The 22814-nt window shown below is 43.3% G+C and overlaps 1 protein-coding gene across 1 annotated transcript in view; it reads left to right on the plus strand.

The window, feature by feature from the left end:
* The window catches only part of FAM172A (family with sequence similarity 172 member A), a 266705-nt gene extending 245838 nt beyond the window's left edge, over positions 1 to 20867 (plus strand). Inside the window, exon 11 of the mRNA XM_021379623.1 lies at positions 20127 to 20867. Coding sequence (XP_021235298.1) covers positions 20127 to 20269 — 143 coding nt within the window. The 3' untranslated portion in view covers positions 20270 to 20867. The remainder of the gene's footprint in view (positions 1 to 20126) is intronic.

A 22814-nucleotide genomic window follows, 5' to 3' on the forward strand; every position in this document is an offset into this window, starting at 1 on the left:
AAAGAATCATTATGGGCCTATTAGCAGTGCTGATGTAAATGCATTTCATGTGCCACTTTGAGATCAACAGTTACCCACACAAAAGTAAAGTTGTTAAGTACAACCTTCTTTGTTCAGAAAGGCAAATCATAAATCAGGCAAGATATTAAGCTCATGAAATGTAAATTCAGGACCCTGAGGGTCTGATCTATTGGTTCAGCTTTAGCCTTGGCATCAGGGGCTGTCCCTCCCTGCAATAAACAGTATTCAACGTCACCTCCTCTGCCTTATCACTGTCTACTTTTGTAAGTCTGGGGACGTGCTGTGAATGCTTTTTAAAAGGCTTTAGAGGGAGGGGAGAGGGGTGAAAAAAATGAGCCTTTTAATATATTCAAAAAACATGAAATAAAATAATGCAGACTGGATTAGGAGAGTGAGGGTATAACTTGTTGCACATCGGTTTTATGTCTCCCAAGAGAATTCTTTTCTTTCTCATTGTTATTAGTGATACCACAATTTTGTGTATAATATTGATGCTATTGAAATCACTTAACAGCTTTATTTGCCAGAGAAATCCTGTCTAAAAAAAGGAAGTTGTTAATGCTAATATTTTGAAATTCACCTCACATCCCTTGTTACTCTTTTAGTTATTTAAATTCCATTTTGAAAACTCCCACACTGTTTCAGAATCTAAGTTTCCTCTTGATCTCATCAATGCCGCTTGAAGCAAGCCCCTTTGAAGCCACCAGAAAATGCTCTTTGTGTCTCCTTTTGTGCCTCACCTAGTCCTTCAGTGCTTCGCACTGGGGATAGAAAGAAAATATAGAGTATGGGTAAAAGTCAGAGTTTTGTTTTATTTTCTCCTGCACACTTCTCTTTTTCATTTTGTGGGCAGGAACTCATGGTGTTGCAGCCTGCAGCCCGTCAGACAGCAGAGGAGGTCTTGCTTGCATGATGCTACAAGCAGTTGCAGGATCAGGCTGGAGGAGCAGGCAGCATGGTTCTGCGCCCAATGGGACAGCAGTGGCAACTGTGCCAGGCCTCTGATGGTGGTGCAGATGCTGATGAGATGCTTGGATGAGCAGTTAAGTCCAGGCAGGACTGTGTTTAGAGCAAGTAGTGAGAGCAAAGTCTGTGGCGTGAGCAACTCTTGATTTAATTGGATTGATAAAAGCTGCATCCTTAGCTGCAATGCTACCTAGCACTCCCTTAGCTCTAGTATGTTGTAGCCTTCTCAATATACATTTTCTGAAAAGTAAATTGGTAACCCACTCTCAAAAACACCCTGGAAATTAAGTTGTTTTCGTGTTGGTTTTTGTTGTGATTTTTTTTCTTTCTTCCCAGTGATTTCAACCTGTTTGTATAGTAACAGGAGTGAAATATTTGGCAGTTCTATATGTATACAAATATGCTTCATGTATATAAGTATGGAACACAGTACACAAATATTCCATGTACTTAATATAAGCAACAACAATCTGTGGCAATTTTCCTAAGAATATATTTTATACATCTGTGAAGATATATATATATGGTATAATTATATGACAAATAAAAATATTTGAAGGTAGTGAACAGATTTGTTTATATGCATAGCCATTTACTCACCAGGATAGCTGATCTCAAATGCAAAATTCTTATTTACGTTGTGCCATAAACATAAATTTATATACATACAAAACTATACATAACAACCAAGAGCAAGTATCAGTGCTAAAAATAAATGTTTAATTCAGAAAAATTAGCCGGTGGCATACATGAGTACCATGTGCTAATTTATAGTACAGGATGAACAAATACTGCAGTTCAGTTACCTAGATATCTGTCTTTTTTAGTGGGATCCTACACTGTCTTACTTTCAAGACAAAGTCATGTCGATATGGAGTGGGCAGATTTTCAGATGGGCTTAGCATGCATTTGTGCATGTAAAATGCATACACACTGGCATGCCTGGTTTGTATTTTCAGGCATTGTGTTTTATGAACACGGATACGTAAATATGCTCCAAATTATGTATGCATTTAAACTGCATGAATTTTAAAGTTTATGTTGTTTGCATGGCATTTAAAATCTGATCCCACTGGAACAGGCCCAATGGGGAGAAACAAGCAAGAGAGGTCGTAGAGCTAACATGACTTCTGGCACCTTTCCCCATCAGGTGTGGGGCCATTACAAGGAGGGAAGTGGCTGTACACGCTTGTGTTTACAGTTACATGCCAGTCATTAATAGGAAACAGCTCCTGTGTAGTTGTATATCTGAACTGGTTATTACTTCTAAGAGCAACATTTCACATGACTTAGTGCCATGAAGAAAGTTTTGTTATTCAGTACAGGCACAAAAGGAACAACAAAACTAATGTATTGTCACAAAGCCTGTGTAACAGTAATTCTTACAGCTGTGCATCTCATTGTTTTCTGGATTACTTTACAAATAATAAATTCCTCAAGGTGACACATCAGAAATTTCAGATTTGATTAGCTTTATATGAAGGATGTTGGTACATTTCTACATGAACTAATCTTTGATAGCTCAACAGACTGACAACCTGAGCACTTACAATGCCCCTTTGTGACAGTGTGGCTCTCTGAAACAATGTTAGGCTCTTTAAATCTATAAAACTGTGGGGAGCCTGATTGTGGTACAGCTCAGCAAGCTTGACTTTGGCCTGTTCCTCCTAAGAAGATCTGGAACATGAAGTAGCTGTTCAAGAATTGTGCTGGTTTTATTTTTAATTTAGTGGATGAAAATGGGTGGTACTGAAAGGAATCTTCATCATCTGGTTCCATGCCCCAACATTTCAAGTTCCCAGGCAGCAGAGATAAATCTTGGAGTATTCACAGAGCATCAGGTGCAGAAGAACTTCCCATGCTTATTTGCTTGGTTCCTTCAGTTCCTTGGGTTCCCCCAGAGTGTAGGCTGTATTTGTTAGGCACACATACAGAGCTGTGAGTCATGAACCAAACCTCATGAACAGGAAGGCACAGGACATTGTTTTTAAGTACCATTAGCAGATAGAGAGTATTTCATTCTTGCTGGAGCTTTCTGACAGTCCCAGATTTTCATCATAGACAAAACTTGTTATAAGTCCATGGCTTAAACATTCCTTTTTGCACAAATCCCAGAGAAGAACAGATTTGTATTGCTGCTTGTGTAATGATATATCTTTGTTGTATTTAAAGGGACTGTAGAGGAGCTATATGGATTGCAAAGCTGGGAACTTTATTAAATGAAACAATTTTCCAGTATTTATTTTTAAAGAGTGAAAAGCCTAATTCTTTTAGCCTTGTTTTTATTCCTACTTCATATTTTTCACACTTTATTCACACACTTGATCCACATTAAGTAAAAATGAGCCTTATTTCAGCATCCATATTATGAGCCCTTTAAAGAAAATTCCTTATGCTGCCTGTTACTATAGAAGCCTGTCAAGTAGTCTGCTATACTTAATGACATTACTTCAAATTTGGGGAAAATATTTTGAAAAGGCAAATATGCAAAACCCAGGAATGTCAATAATACCCAATGACTGTTGCTCAAACTGATTTGTGTCTGGTGGAGATTTGGCTTTCTGTAAAATGTTAGCTGCTCAATTTCTAGCTTTAGCAAGTTAAATATGTGGAATATAGCCATTTAAGAGAGAAATGTCTACGCTAGTGCCCAGTTTGCATTCAAGGCAGCGAACAAAGGGAGCAGAAGAATTTTTATCCTGAAAAGTCAATGAATAATTGCAAAGTTTTTACCAAATACTTGAGAAGCTGATGCACACCAGGGCACTGTCAACTGGGGCTTATGCATTTGCCCATGGAAGGAAAAAATATGTCATTTTTCCTTTATTCCTTCTTTCTTACAGGCTCCAGTATTTTCATATGTATTTAAATTAAAGTGGTACAGGTTGATGTGTAGGTGAGCATCTTGCCTGGAGTAAATCATGGTGCTTTGATATTATGACAACTTGGAGCAGCTAATAGTTGGGATTTTGGCATTTGCAGTTTTTGTATCACACTGAGTAAATGTGTGTCATTGTATCGTGATAAGCAAGAAATGCCTATATGAGTACATACAGCAACATCATTCACTGCCACATCTGGGAAGTATGTTGTAACATCTCAGTGGCAATCAAAGGAGCTCGGTAGATGATAATGTTTAAAAGACACTGGCCATAAACATAGATAAAAGTGTGCAAAGTGTGCTGTGTTATCTGAATGATAATATGATGCACAGTGTAATTGCTATAAATATGACACTGAACATGAATGCTTATACAGGTGATTGCCTGCTTGGGCAGATTAATGCCTTCATAATTTGCCTGGCTTATTGCATATTTTGTGTAAGTAATACATGCCTCCTTTTGAAACTGAGCCTCTTACGACTTTAGTGGACTCAGCAGAATTTCTGTATTTGAAATTGATCAATTAAATTGTTGTTTGGAGGTAATTGATTCTGTTTGCTGTGGAGTGGCTTGTGGCTGTGTCATCCTTCCTTCTTATCTCAGTCAAAGAATACTTCACATTAGCACAGAAATGCACATGCTAATAGCTGAAGCAAGAAAAAGGATCAATGTGTGGCTGTCACTCCAAAACACACGTCATGGCATCTTTCATCGTACCACATAAAAGTTTAGCTGCACAAATTCTTTCTGATATGATTATCATTACCACTATCATTGCTGCATTTATGGTGCCATGCGTGCCCCTTCATACTGCTTTTTGATTTGTTCATTTTCTTTTTTCACTGTTCAGTTAACCAAACCTCAAATAAGTAACTGTTAGCTAAAGCCCCTGCAGCGCGCTTTCAGGATGAGTATGGAGATGCACGTGATGCAATTACAGAACAATACTGCTTTTAGAGACCAGCCACTCTCAACTCCAACATTTTATGAAATGCTCGGAGTATTGCCCAATCAGTTCAATCTCGTGCTGGAGTGAACAATGAGAGTGTTCAAACATTTTGTATTTTATATGTGTGAGGAGCAGCTGATGTCCCTGGGTTTGTTCAGCACAGAACAGAGGAGCTGAGGGGCGGCCTCATGGCAGCTGCAGCTTCTCACAAAGAGCGGAGGGGCTCTCTGGTGACAGGGAATGACCTAACTAACCATCAGAGAGAACTTCAGCTTCTAGTGAGTCAGGTGACCTGGAAACTTCAGGCATAAGATACTGCATGATCCAGGCTTTTCCATGGGAGAGGTTGGAGAGACGTCTTGACTGAGTGCTTTAGGATGTGTTCGTGTGGTGAGACATCTGCCTGCAGTGCTTCAAAACCCTCCTTGAGACCTGGGAAATCACACAGGTTTTTTCTCCTCTAATGACATTAATTCCCTATTGACATTCTTTAAAGTAGCCATCAGTTTCCACTTTAAATATTTTTTTTTTCATCCTAACACTTAATTTCAGTCACTACCCATGTAATGACCAGCATTTCAAAGTACTATATTACATGAGTTTCCCATATTCAAACTGTAATTACATCCTCCTTAATTTCCTCATTGTGCTTCATTAAAAATGGTATTATTTCAAGTTCTACTACAAAAGCCCAGTCTCTTTGGACCAGCTCTCTCCACTCCTGGCTGACAGCTGTGTGTCAGCAGAGGAGCCTGGTGGAAAAAGACACAAGGGACCTTCAAGGGCAGAACAAAGCTCTGAGCACTGTGGATGGAAGTTGTTCCCATAAGCTTGAAGCCCTAGGCTAGAGTTTGCCCATTGCAAGCAGCATCTTCGGAGCCATCCTGGGCCAATTTTAGCTACCAAGTTCTGAGGCCTCTCTGCTGAGTATATGCAAATGAGACTTAATGGGTTGTGGCTAGGGAAAAGTTGGGTGGTTTTTCATGAGATACTGCAAAAGGACAACAGGGGCCGTACCTTCCGAATTTCAAACTGGCTGTGAAGAACAGAGATGCAGGAGCTGCTCAGTGAAATTCTTGTAGGGCTTTATTTTTATTTTCTCTTTTTTTCTTCCCATCAGAGGCAAAACATGTTTTTCCTCAATCTTATTTCCTGAAGTGACTAAATCCTTTTAGTTGAGACATAAAAAAATAATAATAATCACCCTGAGGCAAAGACTGAGCATGGGAATTTTCATCCCAAATACTTTGCTTGGCAAAATTTATAAGCAACTGGAAACAAGTTCTTACAATGGAGACTATGGCGATCTCTAACTACAAAGGATCTACTTGCTTTATACACAAAAGTCGGATAGGAATATCTCCATGACCCATTTGGGTATACTAAACACATTTTAAAAGTGTCTGCTTTTTGTATTTCAGAAAGCCACATTAAGCAATGGGTGTCCTAAGGATGCATTTGGTTTTAGAACTTCTCAGCCCTTACCAAAGCTGTTGCATCTCTTTGATTTGCTACGCACGTCTGTCACAGATTTATTATATTATTCTTTCCTTTTTTTTCTTTTTTTTTAATGAAACATTTCTGCTGTGAAACTTAATCCAAGTATTACTGCGCACATTAGAATTCAGACTTGGTCAGTGCTGTGTGCAAGTCCAGCTGCGCAATGCCTTAGAGAAATGTACCATAGGCACATCCCACAGAAACATGGTGCAGCGATGCATTTGCTTTGCTGTGTGAGCTCTCTGAAGGGAGGGGAGGCCAGTAATCTCCCACATGCCCAATCCTCCCCATCCTGCCTGTTACAGATGCTCCAGTGCACAGACTGAAGCCTGGGGCAGAGTTTCCTAAGCAGTGGATGATTTCCCAAATTCATGAAGCAGTCCATGTGGGAACAGATCCTGTACGTACAGTGCCTATCCCCTTGATTTGCCCTCTTTTCCCAGCCCAGAAGCAATGCCACGGGCTTCCAGTGGCAAAGCAATACTGAAGCATCTGAAGATGTGGAGTATTTGCACTGCAAAGCTCAGTGAGGCTCCTGCGTAATGCAGCTACAGCTGCACAAATGCAAAACGTTCATGTCATTGTGGTACTGGAACTGAAAAGCGTGTCATAACAGATGCACATGGTGTTGACTGAGAGTTCTTTGCTTTTCAGTCAGTCATAGATTCTCTTTTCACAAAAGATTGAAAAAGTGTTTTCATAATTTAATGTAGCAATATATTGTGGTTATAACGTTTCATTTATCCCTAGACTAACAGGGAATGCACTGCATGTATTCCAGCCACGGTGCAAGTTTTCCTTAAGTGCTTATATATAAGCTCCCCTCCAACTTCCCTCTACAGGAGATTTAGTTTTTATATTAACTCCTTGCAGGATCCTTTATGAGCAGTGACTGTCAAACTGTGCTTGTCTGTGCATTTGTGCATGCTGATATTGTTCTCATTTAGACTAACTTCAGCTCCCACCTCAATCTTGTTTTTCCCCATGCCATTTTTTCCCTAATATATCAACAGTTGTTTTAGAATTATTTTGAAAAAAAAAAACAGCCTACAGTGTTTTAGGCAAACCAAGCCAAGTTGGCGCAATAAGTATTAAAAGATATGCACGGGGCACAAACAAAAGAATTCCCCAAATGTATTTAAGTGATTTTCTTCCTGCTTTTTTAATATAATATTTGTGGGCCAACTGTGGCAATAACTGATAATTTTAATGCAAGATGACATAATTTCAGTTCAGCGATTCTTCAGAGAGAAATTACACTGACAACTTCTTTTCATTTTGTTTTAATTTTATGAAAAAAAGTTAAGATTTTCAATGTAAGAAAAAGAAAATAATTTGATACAAGTTTCAAAACTCATTTAAATACTTCATCTCTCTTCCACTTCTGAAAACACTTTCCTGGCAGTTTCTTGGTTTTCTATCTCCAGCTCTCAAAGTTTACCATCATTCTTACTGAGAGAGACTAAACTAAAGTTTTCTTCAGAACCCGTGGAATGCCTGACAGAAGATCCCTATCATGACATGAAGTTCCTTGCTTGCTTTTTCTGGGAATTTGGCAGCCTGACTTAGCAGCACTGGTCAGAAGACAGAAAGACCAGTTGTTAGGTCAGGCCACTATTTTGAAACAAGAACCTTTATTTGGAAATGCAACAAGGTCATTAACCCCTGTTGTTTTCTCTCTTTTTTTTTCTTTCTCTGCCTGGCAGAGAAATCTTAAGTTTCCTTCGCTTTGAGATGACTCTGCAACATCAAGTTTTGGAGCTTGATGGCTTTTTTTTCCTTCTATTAATGGTGATAGCAAATCAGTCTCCATCTTGGAAGAAATTCGATCTCCCGAAAGGAGATAATTTAAACACTGAAAGTACATAAAAACGTTTCAGCTTTGCAATTGGGTGATAAAAACAGGGTTTGCAGAAAGACCCTGATTTGGGTGCTGGTTTCTGGCCCATCTTGTCTTGCTTCTCCTGAGGATGCCAGGCAGGACGTGCTATGCAGTTCCTCCAGGAGCAGACCTGTCTGTCTTTCACCCTGTTGAGCCCTCTCCAGACACAGCTCAGAAACACTTGGAAAAAATGCAATGAAAGTCTTATTTTTAAGGCTTTTTTTTTCCTCTTTCCATCACAAACTTAACATTTCCCTCTGTGTTCATCCCAGACTGTGAGCTCTTCCCACTGCAGTGGCAGACCCACCTCCCACACACACTCATGCGTCTGACTCCCTGGGAAGGCGATCTCAGGCGGGCGTTGGCAGGGGTCAGCCCACCCTGCTCACACCCAATCTACTCGTCTCCCCAGAGATATGACTGCCTTTGGCTTCCCTCCCTGCCACATTACACTGCGCACCTCCCTCTGATGACATTGCCGAGGTTATGTCATGGGAAGTGTGATATTACTCAGCTTCGTTAAATTTAGTATAATTCACATCTGCAAAGCCTCTGTGAATTAGTGCTTAGTCTTAAATTGAAGGTTTCCACAATATGGAAACTCAGAGTGTCAAGCATTGAGTCCTGGTGTGTTACAAATTAGGGCGTAAAAGTCTGAAATTCCTGAGAAGCTTGCCAGAAAACTGAAGTTTCTGAGCAATTCTAAGGCAAATGTGCAGTTAATTTAGTTGGCAACACTAACAGCTGGGATGGCACCCTTACAAAGAGTTGCTTTGCTTTATTTGCATTTCCAACCAGTATTCTAGAGGTGGCCGAAAGAGGCGGGTGCTCCAGCGGAGCTGCCTGCGTGAGCCAGTCCCAGCCACATACTTCTCCTCACTGGGCTGTAATGGGTGCAGACCTGTATTGATCAGGAGAGAAAAATCTTTGCACTTCAGATTGGATATAAATTATAAATAGCATCTCCAAAGGCTGTGAGTTACAGAAATGGCATTCTTCAGAGACAGCCACATGTAAAGCTGCTGTTGTAGAGGTTATTAATTTTATGATTGAAGCGCAGATGTACTTGACCCGCAACGATGATCATTGTCCATAAAATCTCACAGTCTAGGTTCAGTTCCGAGCCTTTTTCAAGAATGTTCATTAGCAGTGACCAGCAAGGGTCACACTAATGTAAGAAGGTTGACGTTTACACTATCATTGTAAATTCACTGGTGAAATGACATTGTCTTCTTCCCATCTTTCCTTTTTTTTTTTTTTTCAGTTGTTTCTCATAGAGTTTTTTTATTCAACTTTTATCTAAATGAATAGAGAGCCTGTCAGTGACTCCAGAACTTGAATTTTGAACTCTGTTTGTTATGTGATGTTTGTATTCTGATGGCCCAGTTCTGTTTTCTAGGCCATTTTACAAACACAGACGTAATTCCTTTCTGCAAAGTCACTGAAAAATGTACTAACTTTCCCACAGTCATCAACTACTCATTTGTCTTACTGTTCAGGGTAGAGTTGATGTATTTTCATGGATGTGTCCTCTTTTTCCTGCCCCACCACTACACTCGAATGGTTAGTGCAGCCTGTGTCTGGGTTTTCTAAATACCTGCCAAAACCAGATCTCAGACTTTTACAGTTAGATTTAGAAGGTCTGAGTGAGGCCTGTTTGAAGAAGTGTCAGAAGAGTGGAGGAACTGTGGCAGACATTAGGAACTGAGAGATGGGCTAGCTGAGTGGATGAGATGCAAAAAGAGTTAAGGGGCATGTGGTGGGCACGGGCTTGGGAAGAGCTGCATGGTGGACAAATTTGGGGGGAGAAACTCGAAAATTCCTTGTAGGCTAATAGAGGTCTTGGATAGAGGAAAAATGGACAAGGAGTGAGAAGAGATTTGGGAAAAAATGAAAAAGTAAAAGGGGGCATTCCTCCCCCTTGAGGTTTATTTACCTATGAGCATCGTGGGGTGGCTTATCTGCCTAAGACCCGTGAAAGTATTTGCCCTGTCAAGCGTGAGGTGTTTCTGAGCATATACAGAAGCAATGCTGCAATAAGGCACAAGCTTTAAGATCAGACACTCGAGGTGTCAGTGGAGTTTAGATACATTAGGAAGTGGTGAGCAGCCAACTCGGGATCCTCAGGATCACTTGGGTTTAGACTGTTATATTTCACTTCTTGACACAAAGTGCCAAGTCCCTTCTGGCAGCTCATGGCACCTAGGACAGGTGTGTAGTGGGAGAGTGAGTGGATGCCCCCCTCCAGTCTTTCCTTTTGTTCACCCTGATCCTACCCTCTGGCAGCTGCAGTCAGCAGGAAGATGGATGAGTTTTGCTCAGCCTTTCCACAGAGGTACAACCAGTATCACAGATGTGACAACTGCATTGGTGGGACTTTCCTCTCCTTCACCATCGCACGCTTAACCTCTGGAAGACAACCAGGGGATATGCCCTTCCTGTGGCTGGCCCAGGGCAACCATACGCTGAGGACCAGGCAGAGGCTGGGAGGTGGCAAAGGCACCATGGAGAGACTGAGTTGGGTTGGGTTAGAATGGGTTGCATTGGGTTTCCTTTCAAAGGCAGGGCTTTTTTACGACGATAGAAAGGATGGTGAGAGCATTAGTGGCAGGAAATAGAAGACTGAGTTGCCTCTGCACTTAACTGGAAAAAGTAAAAGAGTAAAATACCATTCCTCTACCTTTAAAAATAGTCTGGGCTTGTGTTGACTGTGATCCTTTGCCTACAAAGATACAACAGGACATTATAATCCAAGCAGAAACTTCAGAAAACAAAAACCCTTTGAAATGTTCCTTAATACGAACGTGTTCCTCTAGAAGATGGGGGGGGGGGGACAGTGCAGTAGTTAATTTATTCACTACAGGCTTACGATGTTTGTACTCAGATTCTTGCTGCAATCATAAGAGCACTGTGCCTTTGCTGCAGTGCTTCATGGCCCGTTTGTTCCATCAGCATGAGTCCCTGGGAAGACTTCCTTCACTTCTATGACTGCCAGTGTTGGCATCCACATCAGTTCAGGCATGGAATGGGAGAAAAATATATTCAGCTGTTTTACTTTATAATAGCGTTATTGCAATTGCAGGTCTGTGCCTATCCTGCTGGTGATTAAGGATCTTCTTCCATTTTTGTTAGATAAGGTGTACCGTCACATAATGTGGGACTTTAAAGTACTGCCCTTCCTAGCTGCTGTGGGTGCAGGCACTTCCATTTCCACAGCATCGCATTGGCTGCTTGTATTTTTGGGAGCACCAAAGCTGGATCGGCTTGTGCTCATGCTGCTGGAACAGCTGTTCCTTGGGTGATTTACATAATTTCATTTGCCTGGTGGGTTTTACAAATCTGAGATATTCTTCAGTGAAGGAAGATTAGATCAGCATTTTCTGAATGATTTCCAATAATTAATTCTCTATCTGAATGTTTGATGGTACAATTACTATTTAGGAGCAAATAATCATAAAACAGCATCACAGAGACTAGCTATTTTCTAAGCGCTGGTCCTTTCACATGCCCAGTGCATAAGTAGCACTCTCCCAAGTTAACAGAGCTTTCCAGCAAGGAGTGTAACTTCAGATCTGTGCTCTATATGTACCAAAAGCACTGAAAAGCTGTGGGATTTTGGAATAATTTCATATTTTAAAATTTGTCTTTCAAGTATTTCATTTGGCATTAATGAATTAATGCAGAGGTATTGTCACAGTATGATGGAGGTGTCAAATGCTGTGTGCCCATGAGCGCCTGGTGCTGCCACAGGTCTGGGTTGCACCATCTTGATCTGCTTAAGCATGGCCGTGGTGAGCACTGCCTTGGAAACCACGTTAGACATTCCCTTGGGAAGCATGGGGACAAGGAGATGCCACTGACTTCTTTTATGGCACTGCTGTGTGTCAAGGTCTGTCATGTAAATTAGTGTTTCTCAGATTTATAACCTGTGGAAGCTTTGGAACTTAAATACACATTTTGTAGTGGTCTCTGAAGAAGCCATATGTATGTATGTTGTCTCAGGAAGTACAGGGTATTGAACAGGTAAATTTCCTTTGTTCATAAAATAATCTTCCTTTGTCCTGCTTGAGAAGATGACAATTTTCAAATGCTAAGTACTATGTGCTCTTGGGTGCAATTTTATAGTTCTTTTTCTAGATCATGATAGAAGAAAAGCAGTCTACACTTTTAAAAATACAGTTGTCTCACTGATGTGTGTTATTAAAACTCTTCAGAGCTACTGTGACATACCATGCAAATGTAATCAGTGCTACCTGTTGTCTAGATACAACTGATAAAATCGCAGACTAATAAAAAACAGAACTGGATGCAAAGAAACTCAAGAAGTTGTTTAATGTGTCAGCTGCATCCATCATATTCCAAAGAAACTGTTGCCAAACCTACTCTTAACTTAAAGTGATGAGATCCTGAAACTTGCATAGGTACTTTCTCAGCTCAAAAGCATCTTCCTATGATGAAGTCTGAACTTCTCATCTCACATTTGACAGAATGGTTATGTTCATGTGTAAATACAGGTAAATGCGTAGATGCAAAAAGGGATATAGGTATAGATGGTACAGATATGTTGCATGTGTAGATAGAAATATATCAACATAGATAGATATGGATTTGAGTATAGGTTTGTATATGGATATGGATATAGATATGGGTATAGGTGTGAAGAAAGAGACATATATGTAGATGTTGATGTAATTTCAATCCCTACCTGCTTATCTCTGCAAGCAGTACCACTTTACCATGTGTTTTGGAAGCCTGTAGTTGTACTGTACTGATATGGGACCCTTTCTTCAAGAATATGTCTTGATCTCATGCAAGTGTTCACTGCTCTTAGAACTCCATTGGGCAAGAGCATTGCTCAAAGTCATGCTGCCAGTCTGACCAAGCTAGCAATGGCTGGAAAACTGTAGGGCTGATGGGACAGTCATCTGTGTCATTTCAGTGGCAGCGAGTTTTCAGCAAAATTTCCTGTGTCCTGGTTCCTGGAGAATGCAGGGCTGCTGCCGGGCCTCATGAGCTGCTAGCCAGTGTCCTTTCCACTGCCTCCCTGCCATCTGCCAGTGTGTCCTAGTCCCTTCCAACACCACTGCTGGATCTTGTGGAAACAAGATGGGCAAGTAAGTCCCCATCCACCCTTGGTTGTGAGGTCTGGGGCTGATTCAAGCATTAAGCCTCTGCTGCCCACACAGGCTGCAGGGCAGATTGCAGCAGTTTCACTTGGGTTTGCCAATTTGCCTATGTTCTTGCCCATTTGTATAAAAAGGTTTCTGTGAAATTTTGGGCTTGCGAATAGGTTTGCTGTGTAGGACCAGTCACCCCAGAGCAACCTACAGCCAGCCCATGGCCTGGTACTCCTTTAAAACCAGAGATTGTGACATTTCCATCTCTTGAAATGCCATTTTATCAGCCTCCACTTCTAGCTGTTGCCTTTTTCTAATTCTCACTGTTTGTTAATGTATTTGTATGCCATTTGCATTACTGCAGCTGCCTACAGTCTGACCATCGCACTGATGGAAATGACAGCTCTGTCCCAGCCAGAGAGCCACGCTCTGACTAGGAAGATAGCATAGCTATTCAGTACTCTTTCTTTCCTTTTTATAATGCATACTCAACAGAAAATTTCTTGGCTTCCAGTGACCTCTGCTCAGATGTGAATGACCTTACAACTTTCACTTATTTAGCCAGTTAGCACTCAGAGGAGCAAACAAATGACCCGTGCTCATGGGACTCCCCTTAATATTTAACGAAGAGTGGTGGAAAATGAGAGCTGCAACGATGTGTTAGCCTCCAATCTCTTTCTTGCTTTACAAACCTTGCTTGCACTCAGTTTTTGTATGTGTTTTTGCATCTTTCGCATGTAGGCTGAGAGGAAATTGTAACATATTTTATTACCTTTTCAAGCCACTTGTCGCTTGTGTGTAGACTGTGTGCTGCAAATGAGGGAAAAAAAAAACAGATTGCAAATGTAGGAGCTCAGAGATAATCTTTGGCCTGGATTGGTGGAATTCTTGCTGCCCTGTTTCTGCCATTCCATTAAAGATACAAGAGATAATAAATATCCGACAAAAATAAACACTGTTGTCAGTGCCACGGGAGACAGTAATGTAGCATAATGTGTCTTAGTATGTGTAGTCTATTCTTGAGCTTTGCCAAACAGCTTCCCACAGTTTTCTTTGCATGAGTATTCCATCTAAACTAGCATACTGTGAGTCTAAGCCCTCTCCATAAGCTGTATTTTCATTTCTTCAGCTTTGTCTAGTTCTTCCCTCTTGGTTCATCCAAAGAATTAATTTCCCTACTCAGACGTTTTTAGATGGTTATCATGTCCATGACTCCACAGACAATTACTTCTAAGCCAAACTAAACATACCACGGTTTTGTTCTTGTTCTTTTGTTTTGTTTGCTTATTTGTTTTAATATCCCCTCAGAAATCACTGCTTCCATTTCATTAATTGGTTTACGGCTTCTCTCAATTTTTCCCAAGCTTTTAACCTTCCTTCACCATTCAGAAGTCTAGAACAGCATATGTAGAAGCTCCTAAGATTGTCAATTCTCAAACATTTTGAGCTAATATACTCCTTTCCAATGTTTTTCCTGAAGTTCTCGTGCTCCCTGTCAGAAGTACTTAATGACTTTAAACAAGACATTTATTAAATCTCCTTTTTCCTTAGCTTTACTCATGCTTTGAGAGAGTCTTCTGTTTTGGGGTTTGAGATCTGGAAGTTTACATCAGTAGAGCAAAACAAACGCAGCAGACGATAATTTCCGCAAACCACATTCCACTTTGTACAGATCCAGGGGATCCTTCTCCAAGAATAGTAAATGAAGAAACCTTATGAATTAAAAATAGTTAAACCTGTCATTCTGGATAACATCTCACACAGCCAGAGGTTAAAAAGTTAAATTCCTGTTTGGAAATAACTCTGTGATATAGAAGTCATTTAGTAGCAAACAGAAAGATAGATGCATCGGAGGCAGGAATATCTTTTTCTCACACACGTGAAGATTTGAATGGTGTAATTGCATTTTAACACCATTGCAGAGTGGCATATGTAAGAGTATAAAGTCTTATGTGAAGACTTTAATTTGTGCATGTGTGTATCATGGGAGAAAGAAAGATAAATTTCCATTAAATCCTTCTGAATGGTATTTGCATCGCTGGGTCAGAGGGGAATGTGACTGTTCATTTGTTCATTTGTTTGTAAAAGGAGAATGAATGGCATTGCTTCTTCACGTTTTATAAATATGAATAAAACACACTTGCTAAGTTTTAAATTGCTGCTGTTTGTGCAAATGGCCCCAGAAGGCTGCCTTTCACCCTTTGAAATATTCAGAGAGAGCTTTGATAAGGCTCTTTGCTCTGGTGTGTTTCAAAGCCTGGCACCGCAAGCACAGAGGCGAGCGATATGGTGCTGGGGGACGAGGTCTGATGTGGCAGCTGGCGTAGGATCCACTCCTACCAACACCGGCTGGAAGCTTTCCACCGTGCGAGGTGCTTCATGGAGAACGGCGAGGCTGTCTCCTCCATCAGGAACTAAATCCTGAGGCGTGGAGCACCCTTAATGCTTTTTGAAGCCTGCGGTATTGAAGTATTGAGCTGCTGCTGAAAGAATCAGACCCTGGGTCAGCGTTGTGGCTAATATCTGTGGAGAAACTTTTCAACCTGGAAACTTTTCTCTGCAGACGTGCCTCAGTGCGGAGCTGTGCCTCGAAGTCTCTCTGCTCCTGTGCAGCATGGGAAACCTTTGTCCAGCACATCGTGTCATCCCCGTGGGGAGTCACCATTGTGCTGCACGCTTCTAAACACCACGGGAGGAGGTTTTTGTGTGGCGCAGTGGGCAGGCACGGCAGGGGGGCACCTTTGTGCCGCGCAGCTGGTGACCACGGTGACCGCCATGCCGCTGCGCCGGAGCGAGTGATGGCAATGGCAGCCCACAGGCGGGCAGCGCTCCATCCCAGTGCCACCAAAGGACAGCTTTCCTGGGTGGGAGCAAAGCATAGACACAGTAAGGATGGCTGCGTGCCTGGCCACGGCACACAGCCACCTCTGAAGACATCAATCCAAACTTCATTTTTTTGTTGAGCTTTTGTATTTTTTCTACCCATTCAGACCCCTTCTATTTTATTATTGTTATTAATTTCTTCTCTGCCTCTTCTTTTTCCTTTATCTCCTATTCAATGTATCATCTTTTAATTCATCCAGTTAACTAATAAGCGGTCTCATTCTTTTTTTCAGATCACTCACTCACAGCCATGTTTAAAAGACTTGAGCCCTAATACCAGTCCCTCTAGGACACCATAGATATATTTTCCGCCTGACATCACTATGTATTAGTTATCTTCTCAAGCACTCTAGCCACTTCCCAAGAGGTGCAACAGCACTTACTCACAGAGATGCCTCATAGTGTGAGGAGGTGAGGGACGATGCTGAGGTGAGACGCTGGACCAGAGCCCCGCATGCAGAGCCTGGACCTGCATGGGCACCATGGCCACCTGGTGTCTGCAGTCACCATGAGAGCAGCACACACATCACCAGTGCACTCATGCTGGGTGCTGCAGGGCACCTGCAGAAGTGCCTACCCATGTCCTCTATGAGGAGTCATATAAGGCTGGATCTGGCCCCAAAAATCCCAGGCCTGGTGAAGGTTCCTTGCTGGAGCAAAGCAGGAGCAAAGCAGGAGCAAAGCACACTGATGCACAAAGAGGCAAGGGCCATGGCAGCCTACCAGATAGAGGAGGTCATAATCACTTGTGATTCCTCTTGTTCCTCCCATGCTCAGTGTCAGATTAACCTATGCAGAAATTGATCAATCTTTTGCCCCCCAATTTTTGTGATTCATTAAAGTGGTTGAGTTTGGTTCTCGTTTGTTCCTATTAAATCCGAGCCTGTTTTGTTCTAGGGCTTATGTTACACTAAAGGTACTTTCAGGGTTTAAGGTTTTTTTTGTTGTTGTTTTTGAGGGGTTTTTTTTTGCAGATCTCTTGCTTTAATAACATTCAAATATAAATGTGTGTTAATTTCATTTAATCCTTCTTTTCTCAGACTACCATTGTTTTTCTTCCTCCTCTCACCACAGTCCTTTGGTGCCTACCTGATTGTGCATGAATTCTCAGAAATAATTGCCAGTAGTTCAGCAAGTTCATTAACTGATTCCCTGAAGACCTTCAGATGCATGTCATCCAGACCTGGTGATTTGTATATTCAATTTTAGCGAGTATTCCCTTACCTGATTTTTTGTATTAACAACTGTATTGTCAAGTCCACGTTATTTCTAATTGTCAATATCTCTTTCTTGCAGTGCATAAATTGATTCTGTAACTTGTTAACTGCTTTACATTGCTTGCGTTACCTCACATATTGCTGGATTCACCTTTGGAGTTCCTCCCTGAGTGTGTTCTGCATTTAATAAAATACAAATCCAGCTCTCCTTTCCTCCTCTTGCACTAGAAGCCAGGAGGTCACATCTCTCTCAAACACTCTTTCTGTGTTTTTTGACTGCCATGCTGGTGCTTCTCCAGCACCGTCTCCCATCCATCTGCAGGTCTCTGAGTGGCCCCTTTGGCAGCCCCCTCTGGGTCTCTTTGGGGCTGGGAGAAGCAAGATTGATAGGTTTTGTCCTTCTGCAGCAGTAGCACTAGCATATTTTAGGATGTTCTAGCTGTCTCCCACATGTAGCAGTTTGCATACATCTTTTTGTTACACAACACACAGTCCCCAGATTTCTCCAAGAATGAATGCCGTAAACCACCATACACTGTGCTCCAACCCATTGCTTAATGCAGTGTTTTGAGTTGTGCAATCTATAATCACAGCTGTTGAAATTAGTGAGCGTTATGAGGATATATACCTTTGAGTATCTTAGCTGTAGTACAAAAGCTTCTTGTTATATGACCCTCACAAATGATTCTTTCCATCAAAAAAAAGATGGCTTATCAAGCATTTAATTTAGATTTATCTACTACTAAATACACAATTGAGATTGCAGTCATCAATGATATTTTTTCCTCTGGCAAAAACCTTATGGCCAAATCTGTCATCACCCTGAGGACATAACTCCTCTCACTTCTGTCAAATTTTCCAAGCCTTTGGTATATTAATCATAAATGCACAGTCTGTGCCATGTTAAATTTTTAGGGCTCTCACTTCAGTAGTAGTTGAATGTGAATAAGAAAGGACAAAATTTGACCTTTAAATGACTATAAAGGGCCAAGGCAGATACTTGGCAAGCTTTTCTTATTGCAATATTAATCAAGCAAAGAATCATCATAATCCCAGAAACTAAATAGCCATTGTAGTGATTTTATCGCCAGGGAAATTGTTCATCTGTCAGTAAGATAGTCACAAGGAAGGAGAAAATAGGGAGTGTTAAAATTGCTTTAGACCAGTGAATCATTGAGTCCCTCTAGATTCAAAGCTTGAATTGTTTTTTTGAGAGGGGTGGGTTGAGAGGGGTTGCTACAGGAAAGCTTTAGGTTAATCAGTTTCAGTAACACCAGTGAATGTGAGCCTGATCTCTCTTGAGGAAATGAGGAGAGTGCATGGGAGAAGGCAAGGCGGAGAAAGGGAAGGGGAGGCTTCTGAAACTTACTGTTTTGTCACTCTTTGTTTCTGGATGGCCCTTTCACAAAGGAAGAATGTTGTTGATTAAAAAAAAAAAAAGAGAGAGAGAAAAGCATAATGTTCGCTGCCTGTATTTTCACCTAATTGAATCCAGCAGATATTAATGCACATGATGCGACAGGGACAGAAGGGGATGGCTGCAGGCAGGCGATGGCGCTGGATCTGTGTTGGTGCAGGCCCGGGGAGCCATCTGTGAGGCCTTGTGCCTGGCGGGGCTCTGCACTGTGCTCCATGTGTGTGACACAGGTGTGCGAGGGGACCTGTCTGTCAGGAGCACCGTCAATCTGCACTCTGGCATCCATTCCATCCATAAAACCAGTACTGGCAGGTGACGCACATGTGGCACTGCCTGGAGGCACTGCCACCAAAGGCTTCCAGGCACCGCAGTGACACCAGCCACACCGAGGGCTCGTGTCCTGTGCTGGGACACAGTGAGAGTCCTACAGGTGGAGGGTCTGTGCCTGCTGTCCCCGCTGGCCTGCCACGTCCTTCCATGTCGTCACCCCCAGATCGTGGTACTGTCACAAAACTGTTGCTAGGCAACAAACGTGGTTACCGGGTCTCAGCGAATAGCTGAAGGGGAAAGTGAAGTGTTGCGCCATTGTAGAGTAACCATAGCAATGACCTACTATTACAGACTAAAGAATTATCATTAACAATGTTAAAGTATCAAACAGAGGCCTGGGATCCAGAGACTTCCAGGCAGCGTCTCCGGGTAATTGGGGTCTCCAGGAAGAGATCCCGGCGCTTCCCCGGCGCTCAGCTCCGTGGGAAGGTGAGCGCTTCTCTTGGGTTGATTTTGGATGTTTTGTTGTTTGTTTTTGTAAGTCAAGCAAATGCGGCACACATTCAAGGAAACACTTGTAAAGCAATAGAAATACTCAGCAAACTAAGGGATATGGATGAGTGGGATACCGAGGGAAGAGTGGAATGATGCTTGCTTTCTGCCCACGTGTCGAGTTTGGTTTTATTGAGGAAGGAAGCACTACCGCCATGCAGTGATTTCTGCTGAGGTCTGGCCTCTGCTTTGGCTAATAAGCATATATCAAGCTAAAAGCAATGAAAAACAAAAAAAGATACAGGACAAAGTGCTCCAGCTGTTCTCAGTTGGATAGATAAGGTGCTGCCATGGAGCCAAACATCACAAGGCACTGTGTGTTCCCTGGACAGAGATGCCTCCGGACTCCTGCCATTCTGACACAAATGCAGCCCCACCACTGTATGCCCATATACCTGTGGTTGCAGAGCAGGTTTGCTGCAATGCTCAGGCCACCGTGAAGTGACTCATGCTGTGACTTTGTTTTGCAGGTACGGAGCGTCACGAACTGACTTCCTGGAAGAGTTTTCCATCCATTTTCAAGTTCTTCAGCGAAGCAATGGAGGCAAAGAACAGTTCAGTGAAGCCAGCCCCAACACGGCGCTCCAATAGAATAAAATATGAAGAATTGTAAAAGGAGGAAGGGGGGAAAGTCTCTTTGCTTCTCACTCTCTGCAAGGAGTCTCCCAGCCCCTCATTAGATTGTTTTCTTCCTAGAGCACAGGGTCGTGATGTATACATCTAAATAACGTTTTGCATTATTTCTAGATGAGTGCAACTGTCAAAGCAATATGGGTTCACTGGCTGTGCTTCCTGTGGGCTGTAACTTGGATTTTGTGCTGCCCATCAACACGCAGATTAAGGCTGACAGTGGTACTGCACAGTGCAGCATGGTGCAGCTCTAATTGCCCTGACATAGCCCTGCTGGGGCTGTGTTTCTCGATCCGGTAGTCTTCTCTTTCTTGGCGACCGAGTGGGATCAGCTCTTCAGTCTTTCTGCTGATAGGAGGGTCAGAGAAGTTTGGTCCAGATTTATGGAAAAGCCCCTTTGTTGTAGAGATTTTCTCCACCTGCCGGATCAATGGCATTATCTGTGGATCTTATCTTGCTTTTGAAAGCGCCACTTAAAAAAGTGGCTATTCATTAACCACCTGGATCACACTGTGAAATACGACAGAAAAAAAAAAAAAAAAAGGAAAGGGAAAGGCCACGTTTTCCTGTTTATTTTTAAATGCAAAAATGCTTCCGTTTTCACACTCTGGGTTTCTATGGACTTTGCCATTGGCGTGTACCCCCGCCCACTCCGCAGTTCCCTCTGCCCTGTGTGCCGCTCTGCGCTGCATCAGCTGCACGACGTGCCCGACGGCGTGCCCAGCCTGTGAGCGCGCTAATTAAAGCTCTTTTCAGGTTTGATGATGCTAAATTGAAGTGATCTTTTGTGCAGTGGCCATGCCCACCTCGCCTCTGATGTGGTTAGCGATGGGGAGGTGAAACTCACTACGTTGCCCGAGAGTTTGTGACCCCCAGCTCAGCCCTCCCCTGTGATGCTCCCACACCTAGGGGCGGGGCCTGGGGGTGTGCCCGGGTTGTGCCCCTCGAGGGCGCACGGGAAGACCACTTTTGAGCCGAAATGCTTCTGTGATTCTATGATTCTTGGAAATCCTCCGTTTTGCAGTGTCAGCCGCAGCCTGCGCGGGTTTTGCGCTGCGGATTCCCACGGGGACCTGCGGCGGGGGAAGGTGGGAAAACGGCCTGGACCCGCTCCCCTTAGAGATGCGGAGGGGAAAGTATCTTCTGCGTTCCGAGGAGGAGGAGGAGCAGAGGGCCGGGGAAGTTTGTCTCCCAGCCGCCGTCCGACGCCGGTGTCGGGGGCGAGTTGTCAAACGTCACGGGAATGAATTTCTTTTTTTTAAGTGTCGATAAGAAACGAAGTGTACCCGTTTTTCTACTTGTAGCAATTGCCCAGTTCTTACGGCTTTTCCTTACCGTGCCTTCTCCTGGCTTGTGCTTCCACAAGGATCTGTAAAGCACAGCGAGCCCCCCACGACCAAAAATAAAAATGCTCTCATCCCAGCTGCTGCTTCTTTGCCCCAGCGCCGAGTTCCGCGCCCTTGCACAGGGAAAACCTGGAGGAAACGGTGGGCCCGACCGGCGCTGGAGTGCCTGGGGTTGTCCCTTGCGCTGCACCATTCCGGGGGGGCTGCGCGTCCACCCCCACCTCCCGAGTGAATGAGAAACAGCAGAGTGGAGCGCCTAGCCGGCTCCCTGCCCATCAGACGATCGTCTAAATAAAATGACAGTCGTAATAAACCTTGGGGAGCCTGGGGAGAAGCTTCGTGGATTTCCGGGGGGGGAGGGAGGGAACCATGCGGGGCGGGCTGGGAGGGGCGGGTAGCCCTGCTCTGGCCGCAGGGGATGCGCGGGTGCGGGATAGAGTCACCGCGGGAACGGCGGGGGAGGGGGTGCGGGATGGCACCCCAATACCTGCACGCCCGTGGTGAGGGGACGGTGAGAGCCTCTCGGGCACTCAGGAGGAGGGAAAGTGTATTTAGCTGTTTCCTTTGGATCGATGTTTTTTAAAGTTGTGCACCGCCCGTCTCAGGCGGTGATGTCTTTAGCAACTGAAGTCTGACTTGAGCCTTTTCGCACTGCATCACGGGGGGACTTTGGGACATCGGGCGTGGTGTGCGTAGCATGTGCGTGCTCTGCAGGACTTCAGGGTATGGGGGAAATTATACACACACACAGAGATATATATATAAATAATGGAATCGGTTCTGCACGCTGCCTCGTAGCAGAGCAGCTCCTCGCCATGGGCCGACGACAGCCGCATCTCCCCGCCCGGGAGGGGAGCGGAGAAGACGCTCCTCGAGGAAAGCAGTCACCGGCACCATGTGGACCCCCAAACACAGCGAGACTGCGGAAAATAAAATGGATGGGGGTGGGGGGAAGGCAAATCAACCCCTCATTTGCATCGTTCACCCATTGCTGCACGCCGGTTGCACTCATCACGGTACAGTTCTCCAGGACTCGGTCAAAAGATGCGGCTTTTCGTGGGAAAGGGCATTTCTCCCCTGTCCCCGAGAAACACCACCGACTGTTTTTTTTCCCCTCTAGGTATTTCTTTCAGAAGTACAAATGAAAGTGTCGCATCTAAGGCTGAGCGGAGCCACACGTTG

The sequence above is a fragment of the Numida meleagris genome, chromosome Z, assembly GCF_002078875.1.
Source record: "Numida meleagris isolate 19003 breed g44 Domestic line chromosome Z, NumMel1.0, whole genome shotgun sequence".
NCBI classification, from domain to species: domain Eukaryota; kingdom Metazoa; phylum Chordata; class Aves; order Galliformes; family Numididae; genus Numida; species Numida meleagris.